Source organism: Echiichthys vipera (assembly GCF_963691815.1).
Source record: "Echiichthys vipera genome assembly, chromosome: 2".
NCBI lineage: Eukaryota > Metazoa > Chordata > Actinopteri > Perciformes > Trachinidae > Echiichthys > Echiichthys vipera.
Window position 1 is genome coordinate 4,217,389 of NC_139827.1, and position 26,901 is coordinate 4,244,289.

At 44.3% G+C, this 26,901-nt stretch overlaps 1 protein-coding gene across 4 annotated transcripts; it reads right to left on the reverse strand.

Moving 5' to 3' along the window:
* On the reverse strand, positions 1 to 26,695 carry LOC310957754 (uncharacterized protein). Of its 4 annotated transcripts, none has more exons than XM_083928468.1 (16): positions 26,464 to 26,695; positions 14,598 to 14,680; positions 14,134 to 14,214; positions 12,643 to 12,693; positions 11,237 to 11,356; positions 7,989 to 8,117; positions 7,417 to 7,465; positions 6,188 to 6,278; positions 5,954 to 6,095; positions 5,106 to 5,210; positions 4,354 to 4,441; positions 3,794 to 3,827; positions 3,473 to 3,547; positions 1,784 to 1,886; positions 1,599 to 1,693; positions 1 to 710 (listed from the first exon to the last, which is right to left on the reverse strand). In XM_083928468.1, the coding sequence occupies exons 1-16, from the start codon at positions 26,507 to 26,509 to the stop codon at positions 575 to 577; spliced, it is 1,428 nt and encodes a 475-aa protein (XP_083784594.1). In that variant the 5' UTR covers positions 26,510 to 26,695; the 3' UTR covers positions 1 to 574. The 4 variants fall into 4 exon arrangements, with proteins under 4 accessions (XP_083784594.1, XP_083784593.1, XP_083784592.1 ...); XM_083928467.1 differs by having other exon boundaries at positions 14,134 to 14,217; XM_083928466.1 differs by having other exon boundaries at positions 14,598 to 14,683.
* Positions 26,696 to 26,901: the final 206 nt, after the last annotated feature.

Sequence of the window (26,901 nt, forward strand, 5' to 3'; positions counted from 1 at the left end):
TTGAATTTGTTCAGTGAGTTTCATTCCCTTTATTGTTTTGTCCGAATATTTTGAAATAATTTCTTGAAAACATATGAAAATAGTTCTCGACTTTAACACGATTCAACGGTGGCGTTAAAGAGACGAAGTTTGACAGCGCTTGGGTTTTAGTTGCGTTTCCAACCAAACGCAGTCGTCTGAGTAAATCCTTTGGATGACAGGTGACGTAATTCCCAAGGAGCGGAGATCTCCGTGCAGGAACCAGGAGTTCATCAGGGTTCTGTTCGATCCAAATGGAGCTAAAAAAAAAACCACCTCGGTGATGCTTCCAATAAATTATAGGACCTCCTTGCATCAGAAGTTTTGCTGCATCACATGACTTTATTCTTTAAGCGGCTCTTGGAGGTTTTTGCTCGAGGTGTGGTAAAACTCCACATCATGTCCCTTTGGCTATCACGTACAAACCATATCTGACCCTCTGTCTCACACACATTCAGCTGTCAGTGTTCTCAGGCCTCTCGTCCTCTTCTCCTTTTTGTAAATCCTTCTTTCATGTGTCCTGATGGTGGTGTTTCGAGAGTAAAGGGGGACACAGTTAGGGTTGCCATGGTTTTTTGTCTCGACCTTGTTGGTCTGGTAAATGTTTGAAGCGGCACTTGTCGCCGTAGAAACAGCCCGTGGTCCGCCAGTAGAAGCACTTGTCTCCGTCTATAGGTACGCATCGCCTGGACCTGCATGGACAGAACCAGAGGAGACGATTGCTGCGTCATATTCACAGAAATGTGCACATTGGACATTGATTCATTTGTGTTACTGTGATTATAATGTGTGTTTTTTCAAACTGTCCTATGAGCTGTATTCAGTTGGGCGGTGTCAAGCATGACCCTTGGCGATTTCTCTAAGACTGCAAGGGAAAATAAGCTTCCCCTAAAAAATGTTATTTCATTGTCTAAATATGCGCTAGAAAGCCTTCATCTTTTGTTCAGAATCAGCTCCTTATCACAGGTAAGCGGCGCAACTTCCTTCTCATTCATCCCCACAGCACCACAGCTCTTTACACAGTCGGACGCTTCTACTGACTTCAGTGGGGAAGCGCAGAGCGGGTTGTTCCACTGCAGCCAAACTAGACGCTCATTGGATAAATGCTGGGCTTCGTCCCGCCCATCAGACGCTCAGCGTCTCTGGGGGTCTATGGGACAGTGGGCTGACCTGGATACTCTGCTTCTGCATGATGATTGGATGAGCTGTCTGAGGTGGAGTCCTTTTTTGATTGACAGCTAAATGAGTGAATCAGCGATCTTGAAGAATAAACATCCAGCGGAGCATTTTACAAATTTTCATTCCGTTGTTCTGAACTGATCCGGAGACTTTACCGATCCCCAGCGACTTTTCATTATCAAAACCTAAACTTAAACTAAAGCTAAAATGAAACCATCTGTGGCAAACATATATGACTCGTACTCCAGCCAGCCACCAGGGGGCGATTGTGTGTATGTTTTCGCTTAATTATAGGGGAGCTGTCAAGCCGTCCATCTTTATATACAATCTAAGGTTTACACCTGCAGAGTAGAGACATTTTTGCAAACACACAGACACATTATGAGTCAGCTGCTCCGTACCCTGCAGCAGTTGAGTTGGGCAGGGTGGGCAGGGTGCGCTGGATCCAACGGTCCGGGTACCTCATCACCAGCTTGCTGCTCCCTAGCTCCACCCGCTGGAGAGGAGGAAACAGAACATGCTCAGACACTGACGGTGACATCAGAGATCAGAAACATCACGTCCAGTTTGTTCACCTATCACTCACCTGCAGCTTCTCCAGGGCTTTGGCAGCCATATTGGCATTCTTGAAGTTGACAAAGGCACAGAAGCGCTCGTGAAGAACTCGGATGCTCTCTATCTCACCGAACCTGTAACCGTGGAAACACAGAGTCTCAAACCCCTACAGCAGAGCACTGTGGTACAGATGTGCAGCCAAAGTGATGCAGGTTGTGCCTCATATCCAGTTCTGACAATCAATACTGTCATTATTATAATAACAGTGGTACACCGACCCTTCCACTACTGATGGGAGTGATACCGTTTCAACTAGTAGCACTAAAGCTACTCCTGCTGCACTTTTACTATTTGCATAATATTGATATGTTTGCTGATATATAACTCAAAATGTTTTTAGGATTCATTCATTCATCCTTCAAACGCTTGTCTCTGTCTGGGTCGCGGGGGGCTGGAGCCGATCCCAGCTGACATCGGGCGTGAGGCGGGGTCCACCCTGGACAGGACGCCAGTCTATCGCAGGGCACATAGAGACGCACAGAGACAAACTACCATTCACCAACTGTGTGTCCACATTAGCCCAGTTTACCAACCTGTGACGCTTCATGCAGATGCAAATGTCTTAAACACTGTTCTGATTATTATTCAAATATGCAGTAGTGTTGTCTTTTACTGAAATGACCGTATGGGCCTATGGCGTGTTGATACTGGTTGACAGTTCGATACATCATACACATTGTTGATGCAGTTTATCACCGGGTGGAACAAAGGTCCCAGAAAGCTGCTGACTGTCATTTTCAAATTAATTCATTCGAAATTTTCTATTCATATCGGCTGCTTTTAAGCTACAAATCTTGTAAAAAATAAGATGTCATAGTTGCTAAACTGTTATTATATCTTGACAATATTACACAGGACAGATAATCAGTGAAAAATCATGTTCCTCTGCCTCCCACTAATGCTATCTCGTGACCAATTCGAGCCAAACCGTCATTATCAGTACAACTGTAGCAGTGCAGTAACTGCAGCTGTAGTACGGGAAGAATCAGAACAACCACCACAACCGTCACTATCAGTACAACTGTATCAGTGCAGTAACTACAGCTGTAGTAAGGGAAGAATCAGAACAACTACCACAACCGTCACTATCAGTACAACTGTAGCAGTGCAGTAACTACAGCTGTAGTAAGGGAAGAATCAGAACAACCACCACAACCGTCACTATCAGTACAACTGTAGCAGTGCAGTAACTACAGCTGTAGTACGAGAAGAATCAGAACAACTACCACAACCGTCACTATCAGTACAACTGTAGCAGTGCAGTAACTACAGCTGTAGTACGAGAAGAATCAGAACAACTACCACAACCGTCACTATCAGTACAACTGTAGCAGTGCAGTAACTGCAGCTGTAGTACGGGAAGAATCAGAACAACTACCACAACCGTCACTATCAGTACAACTGTAGCAGTGCAGTAACTACAGCTGTAGTACGGGAAGAATCAGAACAACGACTGCTTCCATCACCGTTTGTGCTTCGTAAAAAACAAAGGTATGTGAAGCATGTCTTGTTTTCATAGCTGTACTGAAATAACTTGACGGGCTTTATCTGACTGCCTTTTTTGGTGTTCTGCTCCTGCCCTGGCTATAAATGAAAAAAATCGTCAACACACACATACACACACACACACACACACACACACACACACACACACACTTACATTTTGAAGAGATCCCAGAGGTCTTTCTCTGTAACTTCCACTGTGACGTTCCCAACCCACAGAGAGCGACAGCTCCTGCGAGGTAGAAAAGGGGAAGTTGGTGAGAGGAAGAGAGAGGGAAGAACACAAGGGAAGCATGTGAAGAGGAAGAGAGAAAGTACGGCAAAAATCACAGGAGAGGATCAAGTGCAAGTATTTTTATTTGTCCAACAGATGCTTTTAGACAAAGAGCCGAAAGTTCAATGTGTATATGTTTACATGATGGCATCATATCGAGTGCCTGGTGCGATTATGTGTATTGTTTATAGCCATACAACATACCCACTCTGGTCCTGTTGATACACGTGCTTCGGTGCTAGGAGTAACAGGAAACAGGAAGTAGACGTCATGTAATGAGGAAACAATAAAAACAGAGCATCAGTGAGCTGTGTGTAAAGTGGTTGATCACTGAGAACTGCTGGAAATGACACGTCCTCCTGTGACGAGCTACATTCATGTGCTGACAGCGCTCAATGTAACAGCATATCAATAACAGTCAATGCAAACAGCTTCTCCATGGTGCCACACATGGTTTCACCACACTTTAAAACAGTTCATGTATGGTTATGTGTCGGCTTACTCATACAATGTATACTTCAGTATAACAAGGTCGGATTCATACATACTTATATCCAATACACTTCATATATTTGACTGCAAACTACATATGTATCTGCCCCTTAATGCTGTTTAAACTTGTACTGTCTGTAGTGTGTTCATTATGATAGTCATTTGTATTTAATTCTTTACACTGAAGTCTCGCTGCCATTATGTGTCGTCAGTGGTCTGATGATGACTGCTGCCCTAGTGTGGACAGAAGTGCTACTGCAGCCGACTCTTACTTTGAGCCTGTGGTGAGCTGATTACTGCCTGAACTGTGGTGAACTTCTCCAGCAGCAGTTGACTCTGCGTCTCCTCAAAACCCAACTCCTAAAGTCAAAACAAACAAACAAAAAAAAAATGAAATGGAAAACTCAAAGGTTCAGCACATTAAAGGTATCCATTTCTTTGCAAATGCCCTGAAGCGAGACACTAAAGCAACAAACTGGTTAGGTGGCATGTGTGAGATTCTGAGACGTAAAATAAATCAACTCCCTCCAACACACCCAGCACGTGTTGCCTCATCTTGAGGAAGTGAATTTCAGACTAAAAGACCTGACACTGGTCATTAAAGCTACTAAATAATCTTAACTCTTGTTCCTCTAGATCAGGGGTGGGCAATTCCGGTCCTGGAGGGCCACTGTCCTGCATGTTTTAGGTTTCTCCCTGCCCTAACACACCTGAGTCTAACAATGATCAAACTGTGACGAGCATCAGCTGCTTGATAACGAGCAGAGCATTAGACTCAGGTGTGTTGGAGCAGAGAGAAACCGAAAACATGCAGGACAGTGGCTCTGCAGGACTGTAATCCAGCTTGACCTATTAACAACCAGCTAACCATTCATCATGTATATGTGCAAAAAAAGTCTGCAATGTTAAAATGAACTGATTTTAGCTCCTGGTTTTATGTGCATGCATATTTTAACTTTAATTCATAAACTTTGGTGGCAGCCTTGAAAAGAAGTCGGGCTCTCTAGTTACTGGTCCTCCTCACCATGAGCTGCAGGACGCGGCAGGTAAATAGTTTACTGGATGCTTCCTTACAGTGCTGATCCAACTTCAACACCTGCTCCATGGCTGCCTCTGCCTCACTGTAGTGCTGGAATAAACACACACACACACACACACACACACACACACACACACACAAACATCACCAGCTAGACATGCTAAATGTAAAATCAATAAACATGACGTCAGAATAGTTGATGAAGGATTGGAGGTAGTTTTACGGGGCATTCAGACTCGATCAGGGGGTGGCAGTAGCTTAGTCCATAGGTGACATAGCTGGGAACCGTAGGGTAACTGGTTCAAGTCCCTGTGTGGACCATGTATGGAGCGTGGACTGGTGGCTTGAGAGGTGCCAGTTCATCTCCTGGGCACTGCCGAGGTGCTGTTGAGCAAGGTACTGAACCCCCAACTGCTCGGGGCGCTGGTCACTGGCAGCCCCCTCGCTCTAACATCTCTCCATAATTGCATGTATAGGTCCTATTTGTGCATGTGTGTATTTCGGGCCTGTGTGTGTAACATAAGAGTGAAAAAATTACATTTCCCCGTTGTGGGATAAATAAAGTAATTCTTCTTCTTCTATCAGGCGGACAAGTGAAAACATGTCTTTCTATTCTTGTACTGCAGCGGTCTGTGGCGAAAAGTTGAGACGGATTCAACTTTTTGGAGAAACGCAACCGGACGTCACGCTGCGGTGGCAACTCGTGACCGGCAATCGGGCTTGTGTTGACTTGAGAATTTGACCCGGGGTATGGTGTTTACACGGTGAGAGTTTTTACCCCCTATCCCAGAATGATAAGCCGGCGTAGCCAGGCAAACGTATCAGGTGCATACCTTTAACCCCATCAGAGCAGAGCCCTTACGGAAGTATCCCTTTGGCCAATCAGGAGCCAGCTGAATGGACCTCTGAGCGTCTGTGAGGGCGGAGGAGTACTGCTCCAGAACCCAATAACAGTAAGAGCGATTGCCGTAGAACCTGTGAGAGTCACGTCAGAGACACAGATGGAGATATTTATTAAGGGCAAATGAGGCGCTGCAGTTAGGAAGGACGGGGTAAGTGAAGCTCACCTGTGGTCCTTGGGGTCACAGAAGATGGCTTCTGTAAACATGTCCACTGCCCGGCTGTACAGGCCTCGCTCGAACATCTGAATGCCCTGCGCTGGAGAAAGTACGCACATTTGCACTTTTAGGACTTTCGCTGGCTCGATACACATACTTCCTTCTCCTGAAGATTCATTCTGTGTAAAATCTGGGGACACTGTGCTCTGTGAATTATTTTCAGTACTCAGGACATTGGTTTTTGAATAGGAATGCTACAGTCAAACATTTCAAATATGTGTTCACAGCTGTGAAACAGCAGCACGGAGATGTGCATCTATCTTTACTGAATGTGCCAAAATAGAAAAGGTTTTTTTGTCTTATAGGTAAATAAGTGAAAGAATCAGTGAAAGAATCAGTGAAATATCCCTTATTCTGACACCTGCTTCCCCTCTCCCCCTACATTTCCTTGCCTTGACCTTTAAGAAGAAGAAGAAGAAGAATTCCTTTATTCGTCACACAACGGGGAAATTAAATTTTCACTCTATTATTATTATTTTTTCATGTTACACACACAGGCCCAAAATACACACACATGCACAGACAGGACCTATATACATGCAGTTATGGAGAGATGTTAGAGCGAGGGGGCTGCCAGTGACCGGCGCCCCGAGCAGTTGGGGTTCGGTGCCTTGCTCAACAGCACCTCGGCAGTGCCCAGGAGATGAGCTGGCACCTCTCCAGCCACCAGTCCACCCCCCGTTCATGGTTCACATAGGGACTGGAACCAGCAACCCGCCGGTTCCCAGCCAAGTCACCTATGGACTGAGCTACTGCCGCCCTCTACATTCATATTACTTATTAATAAATGCTCATACAGCATGCAGAGACACAATGTACGCACACTTTCATTGTTGGCCTCCTTTTCACCTGACATTTCCATGCATCTTGTGTGTCTATGTCTGGTAAGTTAGACTTTTGGGCCTTACCCATCAGGAGAAAGTGTTTTCTATCCAACTTGAGTTTTATAAACTAAACTCTTCATCTAAGGTTTGACTCAACACAACATGAAATATCAAGCTACTGTTTCTATACTAATGTTAACAAGGTGCATTCTACTAATTATGATTAGAGGATCGAGCATGAAGAATAGGATGAATGAAATATGAAGTTTGGAATCTGAGGGACTGGATTTACTTAAACAACATAATTAGTGTATCTTGTGCAATAGACTTGGTCCAGCAAATAGACGGATTCACCTGTCAGAGACTCCCCCCTCCTCTTCCTCATTTCTTCTGTGCTCTCCACCTGCGATCACAACAGACGGTTTTGTGAGTATGGTGCGCATGTACGGGTTTTCACTGCTTTCCACATCTTCAGCAAATACAACTAATCTGTCATCAGATACAAATCAATAGAATATGCCGGAGAATTACAGTCTGCTCTTTACAGGTTCCCCCAAAATGACAGAGGAGGTTGAACCGGTGCAGACAGATGTGCGTCCTCCACAGAGCTGGGTCTGTCTGACGTTCCTGTCTGTTATAGTGAAGGTTTTCAACGCCACCGTACTCTACGGGGGAATTGTTGGGTCTCTGTAAATCATAAATAAGTCATAGAGTGTGGTCTTTACCTACTCTGTAAAGTGTCCTGAGATAACTTTTGTTATGATTTGGCACTGTAAAAAAAATTGAATTGAATTGGATAAATGGTTACAAACTGGATGAATGGATTGAACGGCGGAGTGTGTGTCTGTGTGTGTGTGTGCGCGCGCGTGCGTGTGTGTGTGTGTGCGTGCGTGTGTGTGTGTGTGTGCGTGCGTGTGTGTGTGTACCTGGCTGCTGCTGGCCTCGTTCTCCTTGTTCTCTCTGGAGATCTGCATCGCTCTGCTCTTCGGGGCTTTGACTTTGATGTGGCTGGCAGCGTTGGCCACAAACGCACTGCTGACGTCCCACTCTGGCTCCTGAAAGACCGGCAGCAAAGTAACACAGAACACTCACTGCAACAGGCGGCTAACGAAAGTTTAAAACACAAAACACAAAAAAAAACCAACAGGAGACACCTGCTCTGATCGAATTCTGATTTGAATGTTTTGTAAATGGTGGTGTCGTCTCTGGGGAAAGCTGAATCCTAAGCCCTGGAGTGCACGATGTTTCAAAGTGAAGTATTCCTCACAATATTTGGAGCTGAAAGGCAAAAAGTCTTCAGAAAAAACTACAGTCCAGTGATTTGGACTCAGCTTTTTCTACAAATCACCACTGCTTTCTTACACTTTCAACTTGTGGTTTCCAAATAGTTCTTTTTTGAGGACTGAATCGTGCACGTTTGTGTGTCAAGTAGCAAAATCTGAGACTAGGGCCCAGCCGAGGAGGGACTTGACTGAAATAATTCTGATTCAAATGGAAAATTTCACTGATTACTAGTATGGCGGCCAATATAGTGAATTTTCTGAGCTTGAAGACTTTTTCTCTGTGCACAGAAATGACTCTGCAAAGGTACTCAGAAGGCTGCTTTCTAAAACAAATAACGTTATATTTAACATTACATTATACGTACATGCAATGTTATATATTGATAAATAATAAATACCGTATGTTCCGCATTATAAGGCGCACCAGATTATAAGGTGCACCTTCAATGAACGTCTTATTTTGAAACTTTTTTCATATATAAGGCGCACCGCATTATAAGGAGCATAGAACAGACGCTACAGTGGAGGCTGGGGTTACGTTCTGCATCCATTAGATGGAGCTGCTCTAAATGGAACGTCAACACAACAGTCAGCGGAGGTCGTCTTGTTGCTTCCTCCACTTCGGCACCATTGATTGGTTCATGTTCAACTCTCTGGCTGCTGCTCTATTCCCGTGTTCTACTGCGTGACTAATGGCCTTGAGTGTAAACTCTGCGTCGTAAGCGTGTCTCTTAACAGGAGCCATTTTAGGCTCTTTACACAAACACACACATGGAAATGAAACGACACGGTTCACGCAGTCGTATATCTCAACATGCACCGCGCGTTACTTCTTCTACGGGGGAAAATAGAGTCGGCGGCTGCTCACCGTAGTTGGAGACCTGTTGTGGCTCAATATTGGTCCATATATAAGGAGCACCGGATTATAAGGCGCACTGTCGGCTTTTGAGACATTTGAAGGTTTTTCGGTGCGACTTATAGTGCAGAAAATACGGTGAATGAAATAAACATCATGTTTAGTATCGATCAAATACTGATTATTTACATGAAGAATAAATGAATATAAAAATGCAAAATGGTCAAAGCCCCGAGATGTTGCATGAGAAGATGAGAAGACGATCACGACAGCTCGAGACACTTCTATGGTCTCACTCCGGTCTGTAGGAAGTGAGCCTGTTTCCGATGGTGCCGGCCATTTCTGCACTTGTGGTCGAGGAGGTTGTTTTTGTGATATATGACATCATGTTTATAAAAAAAAATCTCTTTAACCAGCGTACCACCCTGCCATAATCCTGAGTCATCATCCTGTCTCGAACCACAGTAAACATTTACGACACCAGGTCTGACATCCTGTCAAAGTTCAGCACTGTAATTTCTAAAGGAGACTGAAACCTGTACTTTGAATGCATATATGCATTACAGTGCTCTTTCTGTGGTGCTAAATAAGGGTCTGTGTTCATACCAAACTCTTTTGTTGGTTAGTTTTAGCAAAGGAGCCGACCAGAAGCCGACAAAGTAGCTGCACCAAGATAGCTTAAAAAACGCTGTGGTCATCTTGCAATCAGCTTAGTTCATGTTCAACACTTGAGGAGGTACATTATGGCAAAGAGTACAGACTCGTCTATAAATGCTTAGTTGAAGGTACAAGTACAGGCACTGGATTTACTTCTTTTTAACCCTCTGACCTCAAGGTTGCAGAATGACATCTCAACAATTCCACCTATTCAAAGTGAACTTCTCCAGAGAGAACAAGACAGAGGACAGCTCGACTCACAGTTCACCAAACACATCTCTAAAACCTGGGGCGCACCGCCCTGGAGCGACAGGGCTTACAAAAGGTGGTTTGACACGTTTGTCTGTAAATCTGTGCAGACTCAGTGCAAGGACATGATCAGCTCCAGCCTGGAGCTGTGAAATCTTTTTAGGTGTGCCTTTTAGGTCGCTGCTGCCCCCATCTATTACCTTTGCTTCGCCTCTGTATCGGTGCTCCGGTCTGCTTCTTCAAACGGACGCGGTGCTAAGTCCACTTCAGAATAGCCAAACTATCCCATATGTCATTAAAGAACAGTAGGAAGTGGCTTTTGTTCAGAGTACACTCCCAACATGAGCAAATACGGCATGTTGTTGAATATGACAATGCCAGCAATTGACAGTTAACTCTCTTGATATTTGTTTTAGGACACCACACCCAATCAAGTTTGCAATTTTGCCAAAGCTAATTTCAAAGCGATCACACAATATTGGGAGAATTACTTCACAGCGAGTGAAGAAGGATTTCACGTCAACAGGATATTCAACTGCTCAAGAACACTTTGCAGGGCAGTCAAACCACCTTTTGCTTCACTGGCCTGAGCCCTCTAAAGCAGGGGTGTCAAACTCAGGCCCGTGGGCCAAATCTGGCACGCGATGTAATTACATTTGGCCCGCAAGATCATATCAAGGTTCTCTGGGAGCCGACCCGCGAGTATAAAGCACATCCACGTCTACTTTTCTGTTAACAAACATAAGCATCCATGCTACCAGTGTCTGCAGACACACTGAATCCACCCCTCCCCAAAAACGACCCAAAGAAAGATGGAGGACAGGAGCTTTCAGCAGCGGTGTGAGGCAGATGATCTGTGTCTGAAGGTAAAGAGCTGTTTGTCACCGTGGCTGTAACCAAAGAATCAAACAGAAGAAACACCACGACAAGAACAAGGACCTGCACTGGAAAGGTTCAGCGTTACACATCTGGAGAGAAGGGCACATGCACATTTGCAGATATTGAGTTTGGCCCGAAACTTTGTCCCAGTTTTTAAACTTGGCCCAATGTGAGCTGGAGTTTGACACCGTTTTTTTTTTCTTGAAAGAATTAATGACATGCTAAGTATGCTGGTTTGGCTTCAACCCACCTCCTCTGAGCTGATGAATGTGTTTCTGGGACGAACTGGGGTCCACTCCTCCTCCTCCGCCTCCTCCTTCAACTCCTCCTCGCTGTCACTCTCTGACACTGCTCCAGCCGCTTCCTCTCCCTGTTAACCGTCAAAAGCAGCGTTAACTAAGTAATCCACATGTTCAGACTGGGGTTTCCTGCGGTATTATATAACACAAGGGCAAAAGCTATCACACATAATTGTGTTTTCCAAATAAAAATGCTGATGAGGCATTTATTTGTTATTTAGTTATATAGCAGTAGCTCAGTTCATAGGTGACCTTGCTGGGAACGGGAGGGTTGCCGGTTTGAGTCCCTGTGTGGACCATGAATGGAGCGTGGACTGGTGACTGGAGAGGTGCCAGTTCATCTCCCGGGCACTGCCAAGGTGCTTTTGAGCAAGGCTCTGGCATCTCTCCATTAATTGCATGTATATAGGTCCTTTTTGTGCATGTGGGTGTGTGTTTCAGGCCTGTGTGTGTAACATGTATAATAACAGTGAGTGAAAAAATTGAATTTCCCCTTGCGGGATTAATGAAGTCATTCTTCATGTCATTTTTGGTTCCTCGGTAAAATCACACATTTTCAAACCGACCTTGGTTGGCAGACGCCCTTTCGACTTATTCTACTGTAAAAGCAAGTTAATGAAAACCTTTACGTTTAATTATGGTGAGATTTCTTTGACATCTCTGCAACGATTTAATTAAACTCCCCACAGTCCAAAGACGTGCAGGTGTTCGGTTCATTGATGACTCTAAATCACCCGTAGGTGTGAATGGTTGTCTGTCTCTGTTCGTCTCTATGTGTCCTGTGATAGACTGGCGTCCTGTCCAGGGTGGACCCCGCCTCACGCCCGATGTCAGCCGGGATCGGCTCCAGCCCCCCGTGATCCCGACAGGGACAAGCGGTTGAAGATGAATGAATGAATGAATGAACACTATTGACTTTCATGTAGACATTCAAACACATACACATCGGGGTCTTCGTGTATACACATGAATGCGTGCATAACATATAAGAGCACATATATGACCAATGGACTGTGCACCGAGTATGAAACGTTCTTCAGAAAGCTTGATTACTTTATTAATAATGTTTAAAATTATTAGACATCATTAGACATTGTATGTATTGGTATTACATATAGTAATTGATTTGTTTGGTGATTTTTTCTTTTTTGCCACGTCTGTTTTGCTTGTTAACTCCCTCGTCCGAACTTACGAGTGTTGAGTTTTTTATAGCCTGTTTATTTATTGCTCTGATTTAAGAGGTTAACTTACAAAGCCGAGGTCTGATGCTTATGGCGACATAAAAACTCTGCATGGCTTTATACGTACAAGAAACATAGAAATAACAGCAGACGCGTTTAGGCCCTTATGTTCTCACCTGCTCCGAAGCGTCCTCCATCCTCTCCAGCTTCTTCCGCTCTTTCTGCCTCTGAAAGGAGAGCATGCACATGGTGGCTGTGGGATGGTACAGAGATATGCACTGTATGGACACGGGTACAGAGGCAAGGTGTGTCGTCAAAGGTGAGAGAAAAGGGGAAGGGAGTGAATACAGTGACAGGTGTGGAAAAAGTGTGAAATGGGGGTGAAGACAGGCGGGGCAGCGGAAGATGTGAGTAAATGAGGGCGTGGTAACAGATGTGGCGATGTGTGGAACACAGGAGACGCATTTGTTTCAGTCAGTGGAGGAATCGTAACAATAAAGACGTGAGCTGCACCACGGACATCATATATTTATCGGTGACTTCGGACATTTTTCAAAAAGAGGATTTGTCCGTAACACAAAAGGTATCCCTATCAGACTGTTTACTGTACACTTTAGCTAGGTACAAACCTCGGAGATGTGATGAGAGTAAGTTTTTAATTTATTTTTCTTGGTACCATCCTCTCTAGTTTGTACTGGTGCTGTACTTTCCGCACATTAAGATGCACCTTCAATGAATGGCTTATTTTGAAACTTTTTTCATATATAAGGCGCACCACATTTTAAGGCGCATTGAACAGACGCTACAGTCGAGGCTGGGGTTACATTAAGGACCGCCTCTAAATTCATTGTTGTTAAGTTAGAGTGCTAGCGCGGGTAGCATCCAGCTGCAGACCCGGAGCACAAGCCCCTCACTTGAAAAAAAACTTTTGCATCACTTCCGTCAAGCAAGGGGCTTGTGCAGAGTGAGTGGCTTGTGTCAAGCGAGGGGCTTGTGTCAAGTGAGGGGCTTGTGCTCCAGGTCTGCAGCTGGATAGTATCGTGCTAGCGCTGTTGCCTTCAGTGGAACAGTGATCGTACGGACACTTCTACTTGCTGCTCTCTGTTCAATAAATCACTGTTTGAGTTTGTCCTCCAGCTGCAGCCGTCTCGCTCTGTTCCCTCTAAACTCTGTTTAGTCTTCTTTACTTGGCGCAGGTCGTCTTGTTGCTTCCTCCACTTCGGCACCATTGATTGGTTCATGTTAAACTCTCTGGCTGCTGCTCTATTCCCGTGTTCTACTGTGTGACTAATGGCCTTGAGTTGAAACTCTGCGTCGTAAGCGTGTCTCTTAACAGGAGCCATTTTGGGCTCTTTACACAAACACACACATGGAAATGAAACGACACGCTTCGCGCAGTCGTATATCTCAACATGCACCGCGCGTTACTTCTTCTACGGGGGAAATAGAGTCGGCCGCTGCTCACCGTAGTTGCGAGGCCTGTTGTGGCTCAATATTGGTCCATATATAAGGAGCACCGGATTATAAGGCGCACTGTCGGCTTTTGAGAAATCTGAAGGTTTTTAGGTGCAACTTATAGTGCGGAAAATACGATATGTTTGGTGGTTGCAGTTCATGAGCTTCACAGAGTCTTGTCGTGTCAGCCAGACTGAATCATTGGGACTCACTTTCCTTTTGGCTCTCCTCCTCTCGGCTCTCCTTCTCGTTTTCTCCTCATCGTCCAAACCCTCCTCACTGTTCAGCACCGCCTGCTTGAGACACAGTCACACAAGTTAAGTCAAGAGATAAAGTTGGCACATGTAATACTGATGGATCATATTATATTGTTTTGAGGCCGCAGCCAGTGGCCATTGGCGATACAGCTTCTCAACTCACTTCAGCATTCAGGACTTCAGCTTCGTGAGCCAACGGAAACGTAAAAGTATGTGCACATAGATCAGAAAAATGTGATCTATGATTTTTTTTACAGTGCCCTAGAAGTTTATGTATGTGTTTTATTAATAATCCACTTGTTTTTTTATACACGTAAGTCCAATAAACCAATTCTATAACAGAGTACAAACAAATCCATAATACATATGTATATATACACACGTACATACACATATAAATACAGTAATATATGTTCAACCTGCGATGAGTCTTGGTCTTTCTTTCTTCTGTCTGTCGGGTCAGAAGCTCCATTCTGGACCTCCATCTCCTCCTCACATAGCCCTGCTAAAGACACAGACACACACAATATATGTTTATTGTATATTGTATATCATTTTTCTATAAGAGATGAAACACAGGGTATGACATGTAAAGATAAACACCCATTGTATTTATGTCAGTTCCTCCGGCAATTCTCTGGTTTAAATTTTAAAAAAATTCACGTTTCAAAACATTTCCATTAGAGAGAGTGATGGAAAGTGTGTGTGTGTGTGTGTGTGTGTGTGTGTGTGTGTGTGTGTGTGTGTGTGTGTGTGTGTGTGTGTGTGTGTGTGTGTGTGTGTGTGTGTGTGTGTGTGTGTTTTCTGAGACATTTCCAACGCAAAACTACACAATGATCTTGTGGAAACCTGTGATTGGACGATGCAAACAGAGAGCAAACCAGTCATGAGTACTTAGTCTGTTATAATGAATAAAAGCCCACTCATTAAAGTAACGTCACAGGTACATAGTGACATACAGCCGTTGAAGACAAATATTTAAGGTGCAAATTACAAAAGGCAACAAATAACAAAGCTATGCAATCTGAATAGTTGGGATGTCAAGATCTGGGAAACTCGGTTTTGGTTCATGCTAATACGGCAGCACGAGGCGTGCATACCACACTCACAGGTCACCGAGCCAGAAATATCCAAGGCCTCCTGGACAGAAATGCTGTTCATTCTAGAAATCTTCCAATATTTCACTCTCTCACTCATGTTTAAATTTCACCTGAACCCTGTTATCACACTGGGATCAACTCTATTTTCAAGTGAGTCGACACATTTAGTGAGTTGACACGTTTGCCAACCGGCTCAGTTACGTTAGCAGAACTTAGATGGTGCTGTAGTAAATTCTCACCCGGCTGATGAGCAGATCAGGTACCGCGCACTCACACCAGCAGCAGAGAGACACACGACAGGTGTGGAGCGGGGGAGTCTTTCACTTCATGCGATTGCTAGACGACCAGGTCTGTTTTCCTTGCGGTATTTTGTCACTTCACCATCTATTTACAGGGCCACCGGGTAAACAAGAACGAAGCATGGTGGAAGATCTGGGCAGGATTTACAGTTGCTTCTCGTTAATTAATATATTAGAAAAGAGCAAAGGGCGGTAACAGACTATTTGTTTTAATAACCACGTAGCCCTACCTCATGTTGAGTGAAACAAGTGTAAAAGCTTTCATCAGCAAGCGACGGGTTGCGTTGCTTTAATGAAACAAAACTGCTGATACAGACGAACGGCTTGCATGTTCAGCATAACTGACAGATAAAAAGTACGTGTTGAGGGGGAACTCACATTCTTTTCCCTCAAACACAATGTTAACAGATAAAAGACGAGGGTAGAAAACTCCCAGAATAGTTCCCCGTCTGCTTAGAAACATTCGGAACGAGCAGAAACTGGATCTGTTTGGCATTAAGAGCCGCAACACCACCGGACTCACAGGAAGACCGGAGAAGAGAGGGAAGGAGGGAGAGAGTTACATGCTTGTTTTGGATAACAGTGTGTTTGGATGGTGTGCGGTGTAAAAGAACCTAGTCTGAAATTGGCTGGGACTAATCTGCAGCTCTATCGCATTGAAAAAAATGAGATAGGTTTAAGTTGTCACACCATAGCAGGTGCAACAAAACTCAACACTATAGACGGGGAGGGCCGGGGGGTGGGAAACAAGTACGGTCTGCACACATCCACACAGTCCTGAGGTGAGGTCTTACAAGGTAATAGGCTGAACACACCTGTGTAAATAAATACCATCATTTTATGGGTCAATATTTTCCCAGAATTACAAGGATTTACAGTCTGTAAAGTCCACATTGCAAGAAGGGCCTCCTGTGATTTAGATACCTAGGACCCCCCACTCATCAGCAGAACTAAAAAAAGCGTCTTGGACGGACGACAACACCTTCAAGTCTATAATTTCCGTCCAGTGGATTGTCCTCTCTTGTTATTTTTTCACCTCCCCTCTTCATATTACTTCAGTCTCTCCCCTAATGAAGTCAGGTTATACATCTTTGGGATAACAATACATTTACTAGTCAAGTGAAAACCTTTTGAGCCACATCTGTGTGCACCTTCTGGAAACAAGCATGCATGCACACTCAACATGGCTGATGGAATAATTTGGTTTTGCTGCAAGTCCGAGTTATATTGTTCCCCAACAGTCTCACACATTTACAAACCCGCCAAGTGGCAACCACCGGGCCTGAAACGTGAAGCAACGTGCCTTAAACCTGCACTGTTTTTGAATATCCAGCACGGGACTCCAACTCCACTGGTCGCAAAAAGAAATCAGATTGTACAGAAGTCAATGAGAAAATGAGCCTACTTCTTACTTGATTTATAACCTCATCTCATCTTCATCCACTTATCCGGGGTCCGGTCGCGGGGGCAGCAGCTTCAGCAAATGACCCCAAACTTCCCTTTCCCGGGCCACATTAACCAGCTCTAACTGGGGGATCCTGAGGCGTTCCCAGGCCAGTGTGGAGATCTAAACTCTCCACCTGGTCCTGGGTCTTCCCCGAGGCCTCCTCCCAGCTGGACGTGCCTGGAACACCTCCCTAGGGAGGCGCCCAGGGTTCATCCTTACCAGATGATCCTGAACCACCTCAACTGGCTCCTTTCAACGCAAAGGAGCAGCGGCTCTACTCCGAGTTCCTCCCGGATGGCTGAACTTCTCACCCTAATATATATATATATATATATATATATATATATATATATATATATATATATATATATAGTCCGCTATGAAATACCCAAAACGTAATTTGCGTGTGCATACGGTGTTCACTACATTGTGCCCCAGTATACCCAGGGCTGTATGTTATGTAACTTTTTCAGCACAAAGCACTAGTGCTACTGAGGCTGACAGTTCTATAGCTCAGGACCACCGAGTTGTAGCATACCTTAAAAATGCCCATCACGTCTACAGAGGACAATTAAGGCAGCTCCTCACTTACACAGTAACATCAGCAAGTGTATTTCATATTGCATCATGTATTACAGTTATAGAATAATAACTAGAAATGCTTTCAGATAGGAAAGAAGCATCTTTATTATACTTTAAACAACTCGTGAAAAATGTACACGTCAAACTCTGCCAGTCTGAAGAATGAATGAATGAATGAATGTAACTTAATCTGACCGTTTAATCTGTCGTCAGATTATGGTTGAATAGCTGCTGCAGCTTGTGTCGGATGATGACAGCCTTGAAGACAGTTAAGCATCTTGACATGACTTAGTGAGATCTTACGGGTACTTACTTACTTTTCATTCATTTCAGGTTCATAATATTGACTCCGCAGATTCAACTCCATGGAAACTTTCTCATCAACTACATAAGACAACTAAAAGAGAACTTGCCAGAATTTCCACATGCAACACAAGGTTATTTGCATAAATGTATTGTCCACAGACTTTATCAGTTTTCGTAAGTAGTGCCGTATATACCGCAGGTTTCAAAGCAAGCTAGGTAGATGGATTGCATCTGATGTTACAGGAAAAGAAAGAAAGTTTTATTTCAACTCCAAAAATGTTGGAGGAGGATTCAACAATGAGCTCTGTGTAACAAACCACATGTTACTGTTTGATATGGAATCTGGTTCTCAAGGCTGCCAGGCACGGTGGCCTTGACAGTTTCCTCCTCTCTTTTAAACACACACACACACACACACACACACACACACACACACACACACACACACGCACACACACACACACACACACACACACACACACACTTTCATTGCTTGTCTTTCTGTTTATGTGCAGAGAGAAAGAAAATCTGTTTGAGACGTCAGGACTAGAGCTATACTGTTACACATCATTTTAGAGAGTTGAAAACAAACATGGTAGTACACATGACTTATTATAGGCCTAATACGGTTTGGCTCTAGTGTTGGAAAAGGTTTTACTGACACTAAGTGACTAAAACACACTAAATATGGGACATGTGGTCTGTAAGTTGTTATTTTCACATTGAATAGAGACAAGAGACAAACCTAGGAGAAATTTCAAAAGCACTGGGTTTTAAAGATAATTATAAATACACGTTATTCTAATAATGGCGATGAGTATGAACACATACATAAAGGCTGGTTCCAAAAGAGGCCTCACAACACACGTCATGCAGCACTCATCGCTTATCGTTTGAACACAAGTGCTGTTCTCACACACTGTTTACGTCATTTCAGCTGATTCTATGTCCCCGCTTTTCTCAGTATTAAGCCGCTGATAATAAAACACACATCTCTCTGTGGCTGTTTTCATAATCCAGTGAAGGCTCTGAACAGCTGGAAGTTTTTGAATTGTTGACAGAGTGGATTGTCACCAACGTATTAACTCCTAAAGAGGGAAATTAGAAAGTATACAGTTTATGTCTGATATTTCCCTAAAGGGATTCCCTTAAGGGGTTATGTAGCCGGGACGGTTAGCCACCGAAAGCCTAAAACATCAAATGTAATCAATTTGGTCCCACTTCACCCCCCAGGCACTGAGGTGCTCTTGAGCAATGCACTGAATCCTCAAACGCTCAGGGCACCTGTCCACGTGCTGAGTCCTCGCTCTGGCATCTCTCCATTAATGCTTGTGTATAGGTCCTGTTTCTACCACAGACAGTATAAAAAATGGACGTAGCATACCCGTCGGGTCTGTTCTCTCAACCTTGACTCCACCTCAATTCCTCTTACCAAAAAAGGGCATGTATGTGACGTTGGGGGGAGGGAGATACGTCCATCTGGCTGATGTATAGCTCCGAGGGGAAGTGAGAAAGCTGTCACTCAAGAGGCCACGCCCCACATTCATAAACTTTAACCTCCAATAAAATAAAACCTAGCCTGCTCCACAAAAATTCACCCCCTCAGTTTTGTCATGGAGATATGACCTAAACATACAGACTAGGCTCTTTCATACATTTTAACAACGCACAGAGGTCCTGTACAAATGTTTTCTGATGCTGCGTTTACATCATCGATGTACAGAATATGTCTGTCAACAAAGTTTCATAAGTGGTTTTCTTCTACTACTGCTCATCATTGATCAAATTTACCATCATAATTATTATCATTGTCATATTCTATCGACTTAGCTGTGCTTGTTTCTACTATTCTGCTGTATTAACTGTTATAACATATGAGTCATATTCACATTACTATAGATATTATTATAGTTACTGTTACTTTTGTGGGTTGCTTTCATCTCTGGGACTGTCTCCCTGTCTGTCTTTGTCTCTCTGTCCATCTGTCTGTCTTTCTCTCTCCTTTTCTTCCTCCCCACCCGGTCAAGACAGATGGCCGTTCTCCGTAGATCTGGGTCTGTTTGATGTTCCTGTTTCTTACTTGTGGCTTCTACGGGGGCACGGACCATCGTTTCACTCGTGGTCAGTCTACCTCACTGTTGAGCTCTATTAGCTAAATCATTTCAAGGAACAGGAAACTCAGGGCTAATGAGCTACTGTGGTGAACAATGTATAATCTGCCCCTCCTCAGGCCTATTCACCGAACACAAGAGTAAACAAAATAGGCTTTACCTTACATATATTATCAACAACATATGAAATTATCTATATCTGGATAGAAGATTTTGGCCATTTCGTCCTGATTGAAAGCACCGGTCTAGGAAGTAGAGTGTTTTGTCAAACGACTATTTCCATTAATACATTTTCATGCTGAGCGATAACTGATATCTAACGTTGTTCTCCGAAGCTTTTGAGAGATCAACTTCTTCCTCTAAAAGTGCATTTAAACGCAAGTGAGGAGATGAAGTGAGAGCCAAGAGGGGAGCATGATGAACCACAGTGAGACAGTCCAAGGACAAGAAGAGATACGGCAACATTGGTAGGAAACTCGCTGGTTCGAGATAAACCTAATTTAGGTCCGGAGGAAATAAATGACAGGAAGAGAAAATGGTGTTTAGGATGTAGGCGTGTGTCTAACCAGATATGAGTCCAGCTGCCGAGGCCATGCTGCAGACACCAAAGGTCAACATATGACTGATGATTCTTTTACTGTTTTTAAAGATGTTATAATGCAATTATGAGTCACTTAAGTGGAGTATAACATCCGATTTCTGCTGACTTTGTTAGAGGAGCACGACTTCTAAGTAAGCCGATGGCTCATAAGCAAATGGGTTTGCACTGAAGGCTCACATTAGACAAGAAACTACCGTAATGTCCACAATAGATCATTTCCCTGTAACTATGACCTGCTTACTGTACATTTACCTCACTTACTGCACGATGACCTGAAGTGCTTTCAAGTGCTTTACACCAAAAGAGGTTTTTCCATCATTTACAATTTTCTGTCAACAAAAATGAAGTCCTGTAATATTGCAGTAGGTGTGCACAGACTGGAGTGAGGCTTTGCTTCAAGGTGTTTCAAGGTCATCTGAGTAGAAACCAACAAAATCAGAAAGCCTGTGAATGTTCTCATTCGTCCAGGTCATCGTTCTCCTGAAAGCAATTTCAGTCAAAAACAACTGGACTGGTTGTTTGTCTAGGAAGACGTTTCACCTCTCATCCAAGAGGCTTCATCAGTTCATGTACGCATCTGACCAGGCTGGGACTGGTCCAACTAACTGGTGTGGAGATCCAGGTATTTAACCTCTCACAAGGCCGATGATGTCACTGAAACCCTTTGTGCTCCAAGTGCCCACGCCCGTCGACAGAGTGACAGTCGGTGGTGGGCAGTTGGTTTCGACGTCGTTATTGCTCTATTGAGTCTGAACGACAGTCGTTGGGGTCACAGGAGGCCATGTGTGAACAGTTGTCCTTTGAGGTTAGATTGTTGAATCTCCTGGGAAGGGATGAAAGGGCGGCATTGTAAATTGGAGATAAGTGGTGTCTCAGACCCCCTCCTCTGTTTAGCGATGGTTTCTCCACTTTTACATAGATGGCTTCTTTTACTCCTCTTTCAAACCATCTGTCCTCTCTGTCCAAGATTTGGACATTGCTGTCATCAAAGGAGTGGGCTTTCTCCCTGAGGTGTAAGTGGACAGCCGAGTCCAGGCCTGAGGAGTTAGCTCTCCTGTGTTGGGCCATGCGTTTATGCAGTGGTTGTTTTGTTTCTCCAATGTAAAGATCTTTGCATTCCTCGTTGCATTGGACAGCATAATCCAGGTTGCTTTTGTGGTGGTGTGGTGTTCTGTCCTTCGGATGTACTAGTCTCTGTCTGAGTGTGTTACCGGGTTTGAAATACACAGGTCAGATGCGTACATGAACTGATGAAGCCTCTTGGATGAGAGGTGAAACGTCTTCCTAGACAAACAACCAGTCCAGTTGTTTTTGACTGAAATTGCTTTGAGGACAACAAAATCAGACTTCTTCTGCACTAGCTAGCTGCTTCAATAAAATAGGTTTACTAGTCGAGATGTTAGCATTCAACAAAGTTGTTTAATATGAGCGTGCTCATGCATTACAACTACGGTCTATGATTTGGAATATTGGTTATTATTATTAACATCTTTTACGCTTATGGTCCTGTAGTCCGATCTACAAAAAGCTAGCAAAAAGATACAAAAAAAATCCACTAAGTGTATCAGCCGTAGGCCTGCATAGATATTGACAACCATTGGTCCAGAAAAGCTCCCTTTGGCTCGTACCCTCCATCCAATCCCATCGTCTCACTTGCTTCTCGTCATCCCGCCTCGTCCCCTCACACTCCCCCTCCCTCTCTGTAAACTCTGAGCGGCTAGTGATTAGCTTAGCAGCTCAGCTACCGGAGCTTCTGTTAGCATGGAGAAGGAAAAGGCCGATACCACAACGGACGCACATGAATAATGTCAAATGTTATGCCTCTTCACCAGCGAAGGATTCATTCATTCATTCATCTTCAACCGCTTGTCCCTGTCGGGGTCGCGGGGGGCTGGAGCCGATCCCAGCTGACATCGGGCGTGAGGCAGGGTCCACCCTGGACAGGACGCCAGTCTATCGCAGCGCAAATAGAGACGAACAGAGACAGACAACCATTCACAGCTACGGGCAATTTAGAGTCATCAATGAACCGAACACCTGCACGTCTTTGGACTGTGGGAGGAAACCGGAGAACCCGGAGAAAACCCACGCAGACACGGGGAGAACATGCAAACTCCACACAGAAGGGCCCCAGCCGGGATTCGAACCAGGAACCCTCTCGCTGTGAGGCAACAGTGTAATGTTAACATAACTGAAAGTAAAGGTTAGTAAGTCAATCACAATAGAAACTTTTGAATTCTGGAGCTGATCCTAGATTTAATTAAATTTGTAATATTTGAAGATCTAAATATTTGCAGCTCGTCCTTTTCTTCTTTCCAATTACACAAGTTTGATGCTTTTATTTCAGGACTTTTTAGGTGTTTTTTATTTTATTATAAATGGGACAAGGCGGGGTGACGTGAGTCCAAGAATCCCACAAGGAAATAGTTTGGTAGACGACGACCTTAAAAATAGCAACACTCTATTCTACTCTTTCTATTACAATTTTATGATTTCCGGAGAGACGGCCCACTTTTGCTAAGAAAATCCTTAAAGTCTGACTCCAGACATGTTATAAAAAGAATAGTAGGTATGTAAAAACAACTCTGTTATGATTAATATTTAGTTTAACACAGTTTTCATTCAACAAAGTAATCTTTGCTTAAAGGCATGTCAGGAAAGTCAATATCAGACCTTTTAGATGACAGAAGCAGAAGAAAAACACATTTTTGAGTGAAGGGGGACTTTATAAGCGCACTCACACTGTCCTTCCGCACCGTGCCCCGGGCTTTAGGGTACTTGTCCCCCCCTCCCTCTCCCCCCGCGCCCCAGGCCCGTTTGTACTCACACTACCTGGGCCTCGCGCAAATGCTTCTTGGTGCCTATACGTCATCACGCCGTAACACGTCACACGCATTGATGACGTCATCGCGATGCGTCGCTTTGTTTACAAATCTTTCCATAGACCTCAGAGTTTTTGTGCGTCTTGTCGACTGTTTTTGAATCTTTTCATCGACCAAATCTGCAGTAAACACTCCACCTCCACATCACACCAACGTGAACCTTTCACCGCCATTGTTGTTATTGTTAAATGTCCGCGCATGGTTCGTCCTTCTATTTTCTATGTCCCAACAGGCGCACATAAATGACGCCAGAACCGGCGTAGGCGTCGTGCTCGTACACGTGCGCACGCCCGTGGACGGCCCGCTGGCCACAGTAATGCACGGAGCGGGTGCACTCACACTGGTCAAACGCACTAGGCTTGACCCGAAAAGACTGTTTTGGCGCGGTGCGGAAGGACAGTGTGAGTGCGCCCTAAGTCATGTAACTATAACAATAATGCTTCTTGTGAGCAAGAAGCTTTTCACATGTTGGGTTCAGCCAAGGATCATGTTTCATATGTATTTCCTCATACTCACTGTCATATTCATCTTAAGTGTTTTTGTGGCACTCACTAGTTTTACAGCCGTCTTGGACGAACTGGATCTTTAGGATAGAAACCAGGTTTAGGCCCGACGTTATACTAACCTTTGAGATATCAGTGAAGCTTTAATTCAACATTCGTTACATGGAGGACGGGGTTATTTACAGTCACAGTCATTTGACCATAAAAGAGAATTAAAGCTGCAGCTGCGGTCAAACCAGTTTCTGTACATTCTTGTGGGGAGTCGTCAACTGATTTGCCAGTCAAATATTTTTGGTTGTTTAGGGTAATGACGTGCTGCCAGCTGAGTGTAAACCCATAAAAACACAACTGCAGGTTAGTTTTGATCAAATCGATTGTATGGAAAGTTTAAAAACACAAAGAAGCTCGGGCTGAGTGCCAGGTTTACGTCATATCTGGGATGGAAGATAGAAACATTCACAAGGTTACCAGATACATGACTACAAGGCTGTCTGTGCGGCGACCAAATATAAATATAATGTTGTGTAAAACCTACTGTTTTTTTCAGATGCTTCTCTGCTAACACGGCTTAAGTGCAGGGGCTCTCATGGCGTTAATGTCTGCACTCATACTGACTGGACAAACTGAAGCAGCCTCTCATTGTTGCAGTAAAAAAGTGGCTTTAAATCCCTATATTATATCATAACCCTTCATTGTTGCTGGAGACGCCTTTTTAAATTCAATAAATGTTCTTTTTTTTTTAAAAAGTGAAACTCGTAACATTTCATTATCATCATTGTGTCATTTTTATGATGTAAATTGAGGGAGCAAAAGTAGTCCCAGCTCTAAATATGGGCTCGAGAAAATCGGCAGTCTGTACCGGTAAAAAAACGGTATCGGCATCGGCTCTAAAAAGTCCATATGATTCGATCCCTACTGATGGTAAGGATGGTCGAAATTACAATGTGGATACCTGGAATGTTTTTGTTTTCTTCCATTTGGGGTATATAGTCAAACTCCATTTCACCCAGTGCCAGCCTACAGTAGCTGCACCCAACAACAGACAACCCTGGCAACCGGCAACGCCCAACGCTATTGGCTGCTACAATGGAAACAGAACGTCCCAGAAAGTCATTGTCCTTCTATTAATTCAGTTTATATATATTAAAAGATGAGTATTTTGGCAGTTTTTCAACTTCAAGCCTTAATTAGGAAAAGGGCTGAGAGGGGGGGGGGGGGGGGGGGGGCACGCAGATCGGAGTCAAACCCGCAGCCGCTGCTTCAAGGACCTTCAGCCTTGTTACATGGGGCTACGGCTCTAACCACTGTGCCACAGGGCGACCATAAATACATATTTTTTTATGGAAAAGCTATACTTTCATTCCATTCTGTACCCCTCAAAATGCCCCATAGGTGTATTATTTATTTATATATATATATATATATATATATATATATATATACAGCTTTTACAGATAATATGGATTAAAGCCGGACCCAGGACGAGGTGGAGAGATTAGATCTCCACACTGGCCTGGGAACGCCTCGGGATCCCCCAGTTAGAGCTGGTTAATGTGGCCCGGGAAAGGGAAGTTTGGGGTCCCCTGCTAAAGCTGCTGCCCCCGAGACCTGACCCTGGATAAGAGGCTAAAGATGAGATGAGATGACTGGCTTGTTTACATGGAGCGACCTAAATACATATATTTTTATGGGAAAGCTTTACTTTCATTCTGTGACAACTGGATTGTAGATATCTGAAATGGGCGTTTTTACCAGTAGTAATTAAACTACAGGTATCCACAATGTTCCTCATATCTAAAGTGTAATTATGGAAAGGCCAACAAACATGAATGGCACAAAACCATCTGTACACAGGAAGAACTTGTAAGAAATGAATTTCAACTAGGAGAAATGGTATTATAGATATCTAAAAATGTAATTATAGTTTGGAGTATCTCATCTCATCTCATCTCATCTTCATCCTCTTATCCGGGGTCGGGTCGCGGGGGCAGCAGCTTTAGCAGGGGACCCCAAACTTCCCTTTCCCGGGCCACATTAACCAGCTCTAACTGGGGGATCCTGAGGCGTTCCCAGGCCAGTGTGGAGATCTAATCTCTCCACCTGGTCCTGGGTCTTCCTCGAGGCCTCCTCCCAGCTGGACGTGCCTGGAACACCTCCCTAGGGAGGCGCCCAGGGTTCATCTTTACTAGATGATCCTGAACCACCTCAACTGGCTCCTTTCAACGCAAAGGAGCAGCTGCTCTACTCCGAGTTCCTCCCGGATGGATGAACTTCTTCCCCCCCTCTCTAAGGGAGACTCCAGCCCCCCTCCTGAGAAAACACATTGTCACCCCCGCGAGTGTGACTGGATAAAACGTTAAAAAACTATTGTTTTACCGTAAACTTCACACAACCTGTGGCACTAACGTTAACTCAGGAGAGACCAACGGCTGCCCGGTAGTCGGTTGTACTCACCGCCTCCTAAGCCCAGCAGCCGGCAGATACCTCTGGGGAACTTCATCGGGTTTTAACGTCCGACATTATCGACGCCCACACTCCGAACCGACATGGAACTATCACACCGTACGACACGACGAGTCTTCGGGCTTCATTTACCGCTGACACCTCTCCGGTGAAGCCGCCGGTTCATGTGAAATTCCGCCCGTCGGTCCGTTCCTCCCTCCCTCCCTGCTTCCCTCCTCCGCCTGGCCGGACCGTCACCAACCGTCCAACTAACCGCCGCCACGACGAATGCGACTTCCGGTTCTCGCTTTCAACAATAAAACAATGACGGGCAGAATTTGGCGGTGACTTCCGGTCGCAACCGTCAAAATAAAACCACAAAAAGAAGCCAGTCAGTCCTGCTTTAATCCATATTATCTAAGGATTTAGAGAGTACACGAAGTTCAAAAC

Bases quoted from the DNA above. Each gene is read 5' to 3' on its own strand.
- LOC310957754 (XM_083928465.1), bottom strand. From the start codon at position 26,509: ATGAAGTTCCCCAGAGGTATCTGCCGGCTGCTGGGCTTAGGAGGCG. The intron at 14,684-26,463 runs GTGAGTACAACC...CTGTGTCTTTAG, and splicing joins GCTGCTGGGCTTAGGAGGCG to CAGGGCTATGTGAGGAGGAG. The intron at 5,211-5,953 runs GTATGCACCTGA...TGTTTATTCCAG, and splicing joins CTGCTCTGATGGGGTTAAAG to CACTACAGTGAGGCAGAGGC.